Genomic DNA, 13,916 nt, shown 5'->3' with positions numbered 1-13,916 from the left:
AATATCAACACGATTGCAATGTGACACTGATTTTATACAATAGTATTTCAATAAACAAGAAGTTAAAATTAAGTGACTTAGATTTTAGACAAAATATTGACTGTTTTTGCTCAATTTCGCTGACGAAAATAGTTCCAATCAAAGCCACAGCAGACTGTTGTGTCTCTGAGCAACACAGCTGTGTTTAGTTACTGAATGAATCCACGTTTTTGAATGAATCGAGTGAGTCAATGATTCAGTGGCCCATTCATAAAGACAGTCACTAGGGCTGTCAAAATGGCTGAAAAACTAAATTCGAATTTTGTACTTAAATATTATCAAAATATTATGAAGAAAAGCTTTTGGATTCTCTCCTGAGGCCACAAGAGGGCGCATCGAGCAAAAATATTACTAATGCACGTTTCTAATGACTATCTGTGAAAAAAAGTGCATAATGTTTAAAATAATGTTTATAAACCAATTATAATTAATAAAGTTGCTTAAACAACTATAAACAAAACAGCATCATGTATGTATGCATAGTTTAATACAAAGGACCGAAAGCCAATCACACAGAGTACATTTTTCAATTAAAAACACCAGTTGCAGTGGGATGGGGAAAAAAACCCGCCATAAAGTCTCGAGATATGTTTTTTTCAAAGTTGAACTTGCATTAATTTTACCTGGCTTTCTAAACATGCAGCTCTTGGCTGCATCTGAAAACTTAGGCAGCTGACTTGCTGCCTCATGAGGCAATGATTTTGCAGGTAAGTTAGCGTTTTTGCCCGAAGGCACCTCATTAAACTAATTTCGGACAGGCTTCTGAGGCAGCGTAACGGTTTAATGAGCTACAACAAAATAGAACGAGTTTTTGTGATAACTAAATGAATATTTAATTGCTATAATACTGATTTCTCGCTAGAAATAACATCAAAAGTGCAAAAAAATAAAGAAATATACATTTACACACAAACTGGTGTGGGTGGAATTCATTTCCCAGCAGTCTTAGCTTAACAATGCCGTAAACGACACGCCCAGTCGCAAAGCTGGACGGTGACGTTTGCAAATCTGATATTTGTGCTTTGTGGCTGTTTGCTGGAAACGCCACACTCTCTAACAACAAAAACACAAGCTTAATTCAGAAGAAATGGCGACGTTAGGATATTAAAAAGACAAGCTGGGACGTTTGTTTCGGATTCACGCTTACTGGCTTCAAACCTGCTACCTGGAGGCCTGTTGTGAGAGGAAATCCCCGGACTGAACTGCGACTCCAGGCCGGTCTGAGAGGACATGCCACCGGAGAGAAAGCTGTTCATAGCTCGCCTTTCTTCGCGTATTTTACCCATAAAACAAACGGCAAGTGCCTGAACTAAGACTAAAAGACTTGCATAAGACATGAAACTGTCTAACTGACATGAAAATGTGTTAATTTAGATCGAGGAGGTGAGGTTTATGGAGTGTTAGCAGACGGTGCTGATAAACAGGTAGAGTAACGTTAGCTCGGGTGATTCTGATAGAAACGCGTAAGTGAAGAATTATATATTAACAACTCGCAGACAGAAAGACCTGAGCAGGTAGATAGTCAAAATAATGTTTTGTCAGTAAGGTCAATTACTTATTCAGCAAGAAAGTTACCTTGACTAAAGCTTTATATTTAAAAGTAATTTGTATGCATACTGGAAGATCAGATTATTTGTATTATTTACTAGGTAACAATATTATTTAACCCAACAGTTTTTAGTTTTTTGAGAGAGGTTAAGATCTGCTTATCTCACCACAAGTGTTACAATCACCTGTAAGACCAGTGTGAAGTAATACTGTCATTTTCTCTCCACACTCTTCATCTAAGACACCATCCCAAAGTTGCTTATGTTGCAGAACCTCTGTTGATGAGGTCACACTGGTTGCATGTTGATGTCAGGGTGTCATCTCCTGGTTGTGTCCCTCATATTTGACACAAGCTGCTGATTTCTTAGGCTTGCCATTTCTGGAGCGTTTACAACTGAGGACTCGAATCCATCAGGATGAACCGTTACCTGCCAGTGGCACGGCAGCACTTTCTGAGTGCACTCGCGAGCACGAGCGTAGTGGTCAAGTCCATATGTGCCACAGTGATCCTGCTGTACCTGCTCTCCTGGGCTGCTAACACCCCTTACCTGCTTGGCGTCACACCTGGCTTCCTTTTCCCACCAAACTTCTGGATTTGGACGCTTCTGACCCATGCGGTGGTGGAGCAGCATATTCTCGGCATGGCGGTGAACATTGCTACTGTGATGGTTGCCGGACGGCTTTTGGAGCCATTATGGGGAGCGCTGGAGCTGCTGATCTTCTTCGCCGTGGTAAACGTAGCAGCCGGTCTCCTATCTGCACTGTCTTATCTTCTCACCTATGCTGCGACCTTTGACCTGGACTACCTGTTTGCCGTACGGGTGTATGGCGCACCCGCTTTTCTGGGGGGTGTTCTTGTAGCTCTGAAGCAGACTGCAGGAGATACCACAGTGCTTCGAGTTCCTCAAGTACGCTTGAAAGCCGCCCCGGCACTAGCTTTGCTAGCAATAGCCGTACTGCGGCTAGCAGGGCTACTGGACACTTCAGCTCCGCTAGCAGCATGCGGGTACGGTGCTCTGTCCGGGTGGGTTTACCTGCGCTTCTACCAGAAGCACCCTAGGGGGCGTGGAGACATGTCGGACCACTTTGCCTTCGCCTCGTTCTTCCCAGAGGCACTCCAGCCGGCAGTTGGCTTTGCAGCCGGGCTTGTGCACGCTGCCCTTGTGAAGATGAAAGTTTGCCGTAAGATGGTGAAGCGATACGATGTCGGGGCTCCATCCTCCATCACCATCAGCCTACCAGGCACAGACCCACAAGACGCAGAAAGACGGAGGTACGTTGATTTAATTCTGAGCAATTCTGATAAGCTGATATTTATTTTCATGGTATGGCTGATATTCATATTATGTACTATTTATTCTAATTAAAAACTAAAATTAATTGTTTTAAATGCTACAAATGAATTTAGGAATAACAACTTTTTAATGTACAATATGAAAAATATGGTTATTTTTTTAATTCTACTGAGTTTAGCTCAGTGTTACTTTAATATTATTGATATGCAATTATAGTGTTTATTAATATTTTGAATTAGCTTTTATTTTTATGTTTTCAGTTTCCAAATAATTTCAAGTGAAATGAAAACTTAAAATATAAAGATAAAAGTATGTAACAAAATTACTAAAACTTAAACTACAATTATTTTACTTTGTTTTAGTAATTTTGCCACATGCTGTTGTCATTTGTATTAATTTTTAATTGATCTATTTAGCTTTCATTTGTTTTTATTTAATTTTTAGTTGTTTTAGCACTTCAACAATTTTTCTAAGTTTGTTATTCATCTAATATTTATATTTTATTTTCAACTTTATTCAATAAATTGTTTAGTACATTTAAAACAAATCTTTAATATCGACCAATGACCAATATGGTACCGACATATTGTGCATACAGGCAACTGGCGTTGAAAGCTCTGAATGAGCGTCTGAAGCGTGTGGAAGACCAGTCAGCTTGGCCCAGCATGGAAGATGAGGAGGATGATGAAGATGAGGAGGTGCGAACGGACACTCCTCTCCTTTCAAGCCGAGAGACTTTGCCACCAGCACCCAGCACCACACAAAATCCTACAGGACAACAGGAGTCCAGCATCATAAGTTTTGAAGATGCTCCGACCCATTCATAACACACAAAGACACACACACAATCCTCCTTTTTGTCCTGCAGAGTTCACTTTACCCTTACAGTCACAAATGCTACTGGAGACATCTCGCACACACACACACACATTATCTGGGGATGTTTTACATACACAAACGAGGAGTTGCCACTAAATGAACACATTACCCAAACAAAATGACAAAGACATCCATGCTCAGTTTTTCTGCTCTACAAAACCCCCTGGACTAGCTTGACACATAACATCTGCAGTGTTCCAGTACTTTTGCTTTGTAAAAACAATATCTTCTCTCCCACTGGCCTCTTGTGTAAGGTTTTTTGGGAAGTACCATTTCTGAATAAATACTCTAATGGTTGATGGGATTCCGTTTTTTTAAATGTATGGAAGACTCTACAAATGTTTATGGGTTGCCTCTTTTTTTTGTTTTGTTTTTTTGTATCAGGAAAAAAGGCAAGATTCCTTATATTTATTGAGTAGAAGATGTGTTTTTTTTTGCTTTTACTGATGTTAACAGCATCAAAAGAATGTCTGGAACATCAAGGGCGGGATTGCTAAAGATGAGGAATGTTTATGCAAAATTTGGGACTTTTTAAAGAAAGCGTGATCTCTAATTTAAGGTTCTGCTCTCATTGATGATGCGGCTCTTTGGTTTCCTTTTCAGTCATTTTGATTTCATAAGTGGAGGCATAGCGAAGAGAGAGTTAAATACAGTCATTTCAAAGATTTTTTTGTTCAGAATAGTTTGAAATGATAATAGCAATACAGAATCTGATTCTGTCTCGTTGTACCCTTTTTCTCATCTGTACTTTAATGATCTGTCTTGATGTGTTGGCTTTGATAAGAGTGCTGCACTCTAAATTATGAGCTTGCATAATGGACCTGTTTTTATAAAACACAGATTGTCTACACAATGTGAATTGAGTTTCATTTAATGCATATTCTTCTCTGGAGAAACCTGATTATGCTACGATTTTTGATTAGGGTTCCTGAAATTTTCACTAATATTTTATAACCTTTTTTTCTTTGCAGTTTTTAATAGTAATTGTTTGTTTTCTCGTGGTTCCTAGGTGTCTGCCTTGATGCTTCTCTCACAGTCTTATTCTCTGATTCAGGTTTCAACCCAGTTTTTTGATCTCTCTCCATCTGTAATAAAAACTGAATGAAGAGCACACCTGTCCCAGAGGACCTTATTGATTCAAAACAGTCGATGAGTGCATTGTTATTCACATTATTTGTTAGTGTTTATGTCTCTGTGTGTATATATCATTCATTGGAGTCTGTAAGATTTTTGTTTTTGAAAGAAGTCTCATGCTCAGCAAGGCTGCATTTAATTGATAAAAAAATACAGTAATATTGGTTAAAACAACTTCTATTTTAATGTTTTATAATGTAATTCATTTCTGTGATGGGAAGGCCTGAATTTTCAGCAGTCATTGCTTCAGTGTCACATGTTCAGAAATCATTCAGTCAATCAATATGCTGATTTGGTGGCTCAAGAAACATTTCTTATTATTAGTGTTGAAAACAGTTGTGCTGATTGATATTTTTGTGGAAACTGGTACATTTTTACAGGATTCTTTGATGAATACAAAATTCAAAAGAACAGAAACACTAAATGACACTAAAAAAAAAAATCTGACCCCAAACATAAAGTGTGTGTGTGTGCATATATATAACTAGCCACAATTCTGTCATTTATTCACCCTGAACCACTCAGCCATTTGACTTACTGCAGCAATGAGATGTTTAGGCAACAAAGATGCCACAAAAGTGGATGGTGACTGAGGCTGTCGTTCTGTTTAGCATCTCTTTTTGTGTATAAATGAAAATTTTCATTTTTGGGTTAAAAATTCCTTTAACGGGTGGGTTTGTTTGTGGGTTGAAGGTATTGTAATGCAGCACAGTTGCCGATAGATGGCGCAACAAACGCACCATCATCGTTTTTCCTCATTCCAGCTCATCTAGCTTGAGGGAAGTCCTATGTTCAGTTTAAACATAATATTTTATGCTAATTACATTTCAGGTGATTTATTTAGATTTTTAGAGTTTCCTTTTCCAAAGAAACTGTATCCAACAGTATGCTTATACGGTTTGGGGTTGTTTTAGGCTGGAAAAAGTTGGACGTTGGTTAGATAATAGTCCCCTTTCGTTCCATGAACGACACACACAGGTTTAGTTTTTTTTTAACTTCATATATAACACAAAACTGCCTTGAGGTGGTTAGGGTGGTCCGTCTCTCTTAACGACTCATTCATCCACCGCCAAATAAACTCTCTTCAACGTGCTCGCGCAGGCGTGGCTCGAGCTCGTGCACGCAATCCCTTCCCCCTTCTGAATGCCCGCGCTCTGCGCGTGCTCGTCAACGGTTTATTGTATCGGATAGAAGAGACGACTGAGCTCCACCGTTGGTATAAATCAAAACGGCTAGCCATCTAAACTGCAAGTAAGATTACTTTTTCTTCACGTCTCTGTGTTTATACAGCTATTATAAACTTTATAAGCTCAATTCGCCGCTGAATGGTTGTTTTAAAACTACTTTTTTGATATAGTGGAAAGGTAAGCGCTCAGCGACTGACCATTCGCCGCTTCCTCAAGCAACCGCCGGCCGGGAGTAGCTGCTCACCCTCGGCGTCCAGATTTTTAAAACCGTTTAAAGATATTTCTAGGTATTTAGACATAGAGGCCTTTGAAATGTGTGGGGAAAGCGGTAAAGTTTACACCCAAGTGTTTGGTCGTGAATATATTCGATATTACCGGTAACAGTTATATATGTGGTGAAGCTGTTTGTCTTTGTTGGTTTAAAGCGGAGAGCTAAAGCTCGACCCAGACACGCGCATAATCTCAGATTTAGACGTAACTGGAGGATTATTGATTTTATCTACCTATAACTTTCATTGTTCTTAAGTGATTTTCAATATTTATTTAAATTGATACGATTAAAAATCTAAAATAAGCATATGATTCATAAACTGTGATTAATGTAAATTGGTGTATGTTTTATTAACACCTGTGATTTATCTGATTATTGAACATTTGAAATGTATAAGTTTCATCTTTGGCGTTGTTTTATTGGGTTGCACAAATAACTTTATCTTTTTATTCTGATCATTTACCATGATTTGCTTTAGTTCAGTCTTAAACTGTGTTTAGCTGTGTTCAGGTGAGATGTTTATGTAAAATATGTCATACAAACATGTTTTTTTTTGTGTTTTTTTTAAATTGGAAACAATAGTACAGGCAGTCAGACACAATGACCCAAGCATAATTTTTTTCAGTTAGCTATGATATAGTAACAGTCGTTTGTTTTGATGCATGAAATTTTCCCATTGACTGTTAGAAGTCATAGTGAGTAATGTTCCTATTAATATGGGTCTATAATCCCATATAGTGGTTTGAAATTCCCATTGGGCCTTATTTACAATTTCCATGACAGCATGAGCAGAAAACATTTCAGGGTAAATCTTTCATAAAGCAATATGAATATTCGTGTCAAGTGATTTTACATACTTTTTATACTGAAAGTTCTTGTTTCATGAATTAAGTTTCATTGAGCCAACAGGTGCCACCCAGACTAATCTGTAACACTTTGAATAATTCACTAACCTTACTGTTGCCATGCAGTTACCAGGAGGTCCCAAAAATCATGTGCCCACAGGCAACCCAATGAAGTTTGACTTGTTGACTTCCATGAGGATATGAGAATAATAGTTTAGGAGGTGCTGATAAACATCAGATTCATCTTCAGGTGTAAAGTATTCATGCCTGTTACCCAGGCCCGCAGCCTGCACAGCATCTCATAATAATGCACACATTGTGTCTCCTTTTGGGTAGACATGATGAAGTTGGGGTGAGAATATACTTTGTCTCTTCTGCTGGTTTTTAGACTTTGATCTTCAGCTTTGCTGCTCTGTCTGTGTGTCAGTGTTTAATCTACTGTCCATCTGAGCTTCTCTCATCACCACGGGCCTGTTCATCAATAATGTGGGCTCTGTTCTGTAGCTGCCAGCTTTATCTTGGCCACTGGGGTGCAGCTTGCACTTCAAAGACATCTGGCCCAGTTAACAGACACTTCCAGATCTAAACGGCTGTTCTGGATCAGAAAATGAAGTGTCGCATCATTCTGATGCGATCGGATGGGTTGGTTCTGCAGTAGTCATGTTGAAATGACTCTGGTGAAGGCTTGTCGGATGTCACCGTTGGCTGTGATGAGCCAACTGAGGACTCTGAAGTCTCTGAACCCTGTCTGGCTTTGATTACTGGGCCTGAGGGATGGGTTGGTGTGTATTTACAGGACTTTATAATTGTAGAGGACTACCACGAATGGCATCGTTCATGTTATTGTTTTTATTCTGCAGGAAGTGACATTGAAAAATGAATTTATTACGATTATTACAGTTGCTGCTGCAAAGATGACTGCCAGCGTAATGCTGCAGTATTTAACCGTGTTTGTGTGTCTTTTGTAGGTATGGCAGCAATTCGCAAGAAGCTGGTGATTGTAGGAGATGGAGCGTGCGGTAAAACCTGTTTGCTTATCGTGTTCAGTAAAGACCAGTTTCCCGAAGTCTATGTCCCCACGGTGTTTGAGAACTATGTCGCCGACATTGAGGTTGACAGCAAACAGGTGAGCAAAACACACTTGAGAAATACAATGTGCATAAATATCATTGTTCCTGCTGTTTGTAATTATGTTTCACTCACTGAGGTCATTTTATGCTGGTTAAAAAAAAAACAGTGGGTTGTTAAATGCAGATTCTCAATAAAGTTTGGCTCATTTAAGGTCAAATTGTTGGCTATTGGAGGACCATGTGTTCAAGTAAACCCCAAAACCTAGTTTAATAGGCTAAATAAGTATTTGCCTGTCAGTTGGAGCTCTTGGAAGTGGCTTTAATGTGAAAATATTGACCTGATTCACTTTCCTTATTTAGCTTAACATACTGATGGCACCTCCATTTGTCCTTTTTGCAGTGCAAGTCCATTTTAATGGTTTGGGATGTTTGAGCTCAGTGTGTCTCTTTGTCCAATAGGTGGAACTTGCTCTTTGGGATACCGCAGGACAGGAGGACTACGATAGGCTCCGTCCTCTTTCGTACCCAGACACTGATGTCATTCTTATGTGCTTCTCTATTGATAGTCCTGACAGTTTAGGTAAAGATACTCTCTTTGGTCTATTGTTTATGTACCTTTCTTATATGCACATGCTCAAATTATACCTTCTTTCCCATTTTCTAATGAAGCTGACTTCCAGTCGGTGTTAAAACTCCAGAATTGATCTTTGATCTTTGACCTCTGTGTAGAGAATATTCCAGAGAAGTGGACACCCGAGGTGAAACACTTTTGCCCAAATGTTCCCATCATCCTTGTCGGCAACAAAAAGGACCTGCGGAATGATGAACACACACGCAGGGAGCTGACCAAGATGAAGCAGGTAAACATATACAGAGTATTTGCACAGGAAATACATGTTTACTGTCACTCTTCTACTGGATGTTTTTAAGTTAATTAGTTGTTAGTTTTCCTTGTTTCAATAAAGAAATGTACAGTATTTGATCATTTTTACTATTGGCATAGACAAACTCAAGGCACACATATTTTGTACTGACAGCATATTTTGTGTTGACTGTCCAATAGGAGCCTGTTAAGGCAGAGGAAGGGAGAGACATGGCCAATCGGATTGGAGCATTTGGTTATATGGAGTGCTCAGCCAAAACAAAAGATGGTGTTCGGGAGGTGTTTGAAATGGCCACTAGAGCGGCGTTGCAGGCACGCAGGGGAAAGAAGAGCAACAAATGCAGTCTGCTGTGAATACTCGCCATTGGACTCTGTGCCTGTATTGGGCCTCAGAAAGAGTGTGTGTGAGGGGCACACTCCTATTTACATAGTCATACACCCCCCTCACATTCGCCAAATGCTTTTGGGACAGAGATCCCAGAAAAAAAAGCTTTGTTTTGTCCCTTTTTCCCCTTTTGGTCTTATATTTTTAGTCATGGAGATGTTTATCAGTATTTAAGAGAACTTGGACAAATGGGACTTCTTTTGATGCTTTACCTGAATTTGTGGTATCATTCAAGCTTGCCCATCTGCCAAATGCTGTCATGTGACCCTGTTGGCTGATTGGACAGGTGTGATCCTGTGAGCTGCCAATCAATACTTCAGCCCATCCCTCATATGCTGGGCTTTTTTTCTGCAACATGAAACAGGGCTGAACATGATTGTTTCTGTATGTATAAATAATTTTAAGGTTTTCTTTTAGATCAGGGCAAGATTGGGATTTTAGAACAAAAGTACAAAATAGCTCTTTTAAAGCAAAAAAGGGGCATGGGGTGGGTAGGGGGTTGATATGTATACATACTTGTACATATGAACGTGTGTATTTATATGTACACACATTCAGGACTGGAAACTGTATTTGTAAACTAGACTTGGTAATCTTGTGTAATAAAAGATGTTCTATAAAGAGCAACCCTGTGCTTGTGTGTGTATGTGAGAGAATGATCAGATTCACGTGTAAACCTTAAAAAAATATAGCAGAATGTAAATTATACTAACAGAAAAAAAAAACCATTTTGTTTCCCCTCCACCAAAACAATACACTTCTGTTATTTAGTTATTACAAACCTGCTATTCATAAAGTGTAGACATTTTAAAGAATGTTCACACTTCTCTTTTTTTTAATGAAATAAAAGCATGTGTTAATCAGAGACATCAATGGACTCCATGCACACTTCCTGCCTATGCATTTCTGCTAAAAATTTGGCACAGTATTATACCTAGCAAACTGGTAGTAGAGAACTATTTGTTCTATTTCTAATAAATGTTACTATAGTAAATGTGATATTTTAGTACATTATATGAAAACAACATTTTAGTTATGAGATCTAGAAGCTTTAAATACCTTTAGAGCAAAGGTGGATTGCATCAATATTGTCTGTCGTGTTGTGACACATCCTTGAGATGTAATTGTTCTGTTTAGTTTACTCATAATTTCCAAACATTGTGCTGCACTGGACGTTGCAGTGATAATCGAGGCTAATTGTAGAAGCAATCATGCATAGAGTTCATAAGTCTGTACCACAGAATTCATCATATTAATAGATTATTAGTGAATGATGACATTTTGGTCCATTCCTAACACAGTTAGTAGCTAATGTATGACTTTTTTTCAGCAAAAGTGGAGTAGATATTTATGCTGTTTCATTATCACCAATTATTGTACACATGTACACAATACAGAACTCAAGTCAGTTCCTGGTGTAAAATCAGGAACCATTTACACACCAACAAAATGTAGATTGGTGACATATCATAATCTGTTCATAGAATCTATCTGGAAAATGAGCCTTAGGGGGTCATGAAGGCTTAATAGGTGACAAGACAGTTGCTTACATGACTAGAATGAAAAAGTTTTAACAGAAGTGGAAATCCTGCTTTCGTTTTGTCAGTGAACAGTATGTTCTGTTTTTACGCTGATGACTAAGCCTCTGCACTCCAGCTAACACTGAGAGAGCTTTCTAATTCAAAATTTAGTGAAGAGGAGCTGGAATTATTTTCAGTTGCCACCCACTGGATAATCCGGGATTCAGTACAGCATGATGAAATTCTCCAAACCATCTTTACCAATATGATTAATGACAGTGTAGTGGATAATTCTCGGATATTATGCAATATAATACAGCCTGCTTTTATTTAACTGAAGATGGAGAAAAAAACGACTTGTTGAGGAAGGAAGGAAATGCTCATGCAGCCCCCACCCCCAGGCCCCAGCGGGCAACACCCAGACCCGGGCTGGCTGAAAAACTGAACATCTTGCCATTTTCTGTCTGTCTTGTGAAAGACTGCGCCGTGACACGGGACCGAGAGAAAAGGGACCGCCGCCCTTTCGCAAGCTCCCTCTCTTTCTCTCTATCTGTCGAAGAGCTTCAACCTACACCGCTACTGCTGCGTAAGTGCAGCAAGTTTCGCTGAAACGCCGGGGTTTATATATGCGCCTATTTTTAGCCCCAGCGCGTGAAGCTATTTTTAACCAATATGAGCTCATCGCTTTCCTGCTCATCCAATCAGAACGCAGAGGTGAGCACGTGTGTGGGCGGGAAGCACAGAAAGAGAGAGAGATGAATAAACGGACAGCTGATGGAAACCGGGCTGGCAGTACGGGAGCGCGCAATGCCCAGCGCGTTCTCAGGGTCGTAAATTTGAAAATAAAATAAGATCAAATAAAATAATATATTATTAAACGATATATTATTATATTATACAATTAATATAATCTAAATATTAACAAGTATCATTATAAAAAAACACAATACAAAAACAGTAATAAAATAAATAATTTTAATAAGAAGAAGGTTTAGGTCATTCAACATATGCACTATGTAGTTCCACGGTACCATAATAAATTTGTTCTATCGGTCTGTGGTAGCAAGTGCTATTTGTGTCTTGGGGAAACAGCATTAAAGGGAAAGATGACAAAAGAATTGAGAAAACGCTGAGGAAGGCAGGCTCTGTACTGGGGACTAAACTGAACTCAGGTGGTGACCAAGAGGAAGATGCTGTGCAAACTCTTCAACGTCATGAATAACCCTCACATCCAGTGCAGTAGCCTGCAATACATCCTCACATCCAATACAGTAAGAGCACCTTCGCTTTTTCATGGACCGGTGTTCCACTGAGACACGACTATATTACCCACTATGTAAGTCTGCATGTAGGCTATTTATTGTTTGTTTGTTTGTTTGTGTGATTATACTGTATTATGTTTACAATACCTACACTGTAAATAACACGATGGGGATTAAAAAAACTGTTCAACGGTTCAAATCTCAAAAACTAGATTTATACAACATCGACACCTCGTGGCCAGTCATCATAATTGTACTTCTAATTTCAATTCTATTATCGATATTGAACTGTAGTATTACACTGGGATATTACAAAACTATTCCATACTCTTTTGGACATGTGCTATAATGTTACAAAAACAGCATTCTTCCATCTTAGAAACATTGCCAAGTTACGAAACATGTTACCTGTTTCTGATGCAGAAAAGCTAGTTCATGCATTCATGAAAAAGTCATGCAGCATTTTCTCTTTAATGCAAAACAGTCAAACAGAACAGATTCACTTCACCTATACTGTACCCCAGTTTCATACTGTATCCTCAATATTAATTTGCTACTTGCCCATGAGGATTAATACCTGTAGATTTTATTGTAATGCATTGTTTTCTGTTAATTCAATTGCTTCAGTTTTAAATTCAGACTGTGCATAATGCAGCCTCATTCAAAGCACATTTACTGAACTCTTTCAGTACAGTAACAATGTTTCTCAGGTCTATTAAATATAACTCCACCCCATATAATTGCTGTTAATAGTGTTCATCGTCTGTTTGATTACGTCTTTAATTGATTTTTCCGTACATTTCTGCCATATGTACATTGACTGACAGTCACCACTGATAAGCTACCACTAAATATTGTAGAAACTTAATTTGCTGTAAAGTTGCTTTGCAATGATTTGTATCGTGAAAAGCGCTGTACAAATAAACTTGAATTTAATTTAATTTAATAATAACACAGTTCTTTTAAAATACCTTGGCAATACTTCCATGCTAAATAAAGGGTAATCATTCGACACTATGGATAGAAGCTCAGGTAGAAAAGCAAGAAAACATCAGAATAACAAGAAACTGGTAAGAGACACGGATAAGAGGGAATATAAAATTTCCGGTTATATTGGTAGCTTATGTATTTTAGCAAAAAAAAAAAAAAAAGCCTGGATGCGGATGAATAGGCCTATATAAAATGATATAAATCAGCTAATATTGTAAAGTTGTTGCTCTGTTTGTGTGATGTTGCTCTATTTGTGTGCACTTTAATATACAAGTAGGATAATACAACAGCTTCAACTCAAATCAGTATTTCATGTCTATGTAAGTTATTTAAAGCTGCAGTCCGTAAGTTTTGCCTCATTGTCACCATCTCTGTTTGAAAACCTGCAATTGCAGCTGTTTGCGGAATTATCTTCCTTGTGTGGGTTGTGCTCCAGCTCGCCTCCAGCGCTGATGAATCTAATGTTCTGAAGAGTATGTGTGGCAGTCAGTCACCGCACCGGTGTGGATATTTACTGTACTTCGCAATCACAGATTCTAGACTACATCTTGGAATATATGACCCAAATAAGCATTTTCACCGGATATTGTCATCTGAACAAGTAAGTA

At 38.5% G+C, this 13,916-nt stretch overlaps 2 protein-coding genes across 4 annotated transcripts; both read left to right on the top strand.

Moving 5' to 3' along the window:
• Positions 1-991: 991 nt before the first annotated feature.
• On the top strand, positions 992-4,867 carry tmem115 (transmembrane protein 115). Of its 3 annotated transcripts, none has more exons than XM_016517084.1 (3): positions 992-1,463; positions 1,956-2,860; positions 3,481-4,867. In XM_016517084.1, exons 2-3 carry the CDS (start codon positions 2,004-2,006, stop codon positions 3,707-3,709), a joined length of 1,086 nt encoding a protein of 361 aa, XP_016372570.1. In that variant the 5' UTR covers positions 992-1,463; positions 1,956-2,003; the 3' UTR covers positions 3,710-4,867. The 3 variants fall into 3 exon arrangements, with proteins under 3 accessions (XP_016372570.1, XP_016372572.1, XP_016372571.1); XM_016517086.1 differs by having other exon boundaries at positions 992-1,335; positions 3,481-4,866; XM_016517085.1 differs by lacking the exon at positions 992-1,463 and having other exon boundaries at positions 1,487-2,860; positions 3,481-4,866.
• A 1,176-nt stretch (positions 4,868-6,043) lies between these two features.
• On the top strand, positions 6,044-10,193 carry LOC107711976 (rho-related GTP-binding protein RhoA-B). The gene is made up of 5 exons (XM_016517089.1): positions 6,044-6,146; positions 8,167-8,324; positions 8,728-8,848; positions 8,998-9,128; positions 9,332-10,193. Exons 2-5 carry the CDS (start codon positions 8,169-8,171, stop codon positions 9,503-9,505), a joined length of 582 nt encoding a protein of 193 aa, XP_016372575.1. The 5' UTR covers positions 6,044-6,146; positions 8,167-8,168; the 3' UTR covers positions 9,506-10,193.
• The last annotated feature ends 3,723 nt before the right edge of the window (positions 10,194-13,916 follow it).

This window comes from Sinocyclocheilus rhinocerous, unplaced genomic scaffold (genome assembly GCF_001515625.1).
Source record: "Sinocyclocheilus rhinocerous isolate Xijiao unplaced genomic scaffold, SAMN03320098_v1.1 scaffold1168, whole genome shotgun sequence".
In the NCBI taxonomy this organism is placed as follows: Eukaryota; Metazoa; Chordata; class Actinopteri; order Cypriniformes; family Cyprinidae; genus Sinocyclocheilus; species Sinocyclocheilus rhinocerous.
Note: the sequence above shows the minus strand (reverse complement) of the source record. Positions and strands in the feature narration are given on the sequence as shown.

What these genes read in the sequence shown, in the direction of transcription:
- tmem115 (XM_016517084.1), top strand. Translation starts at nt 2,004, where the DNA reads ATGAACCGTTACCTGCCAGTGGCACGGCAGCACTTTCTGAGTGCACTC. An exon ending in CAAGACGCAGAAAGACGGAG is followed by an intron (nt 2,861 to 3,480) that starts GTACGTTGATTT and finishes TTGTGCATACAG; the next exon opens with GCAACTGGCGTTGAAAGCTC.
- LOC107711976 (XM_016517089.1), top strand. Translation starts at nt 8,169, where the DNA reads ATGGCAGCAATTCGCAAGAAGCTGGTGATTGTAGGAGATGGAGCGTGC. An exon ending in TTGAGGTTGACAGCAAACAG is followed by an intron (nt 8,325 to 8,727) that starts GTGAGCAAAACA and finishes TTTGTCCAATAG; the next exon opens with GTGGAACTTGCTCTTTGGGA. An exon ending in AGCTGACCAAGATGAAGCAG is followed by an intron (nt 9,129 to 9,331) that starts GTAAACATATAC and finishes ACTGTCCAATAG; the next exon opens with GAGCCTGTTAAGGCAGAGGA.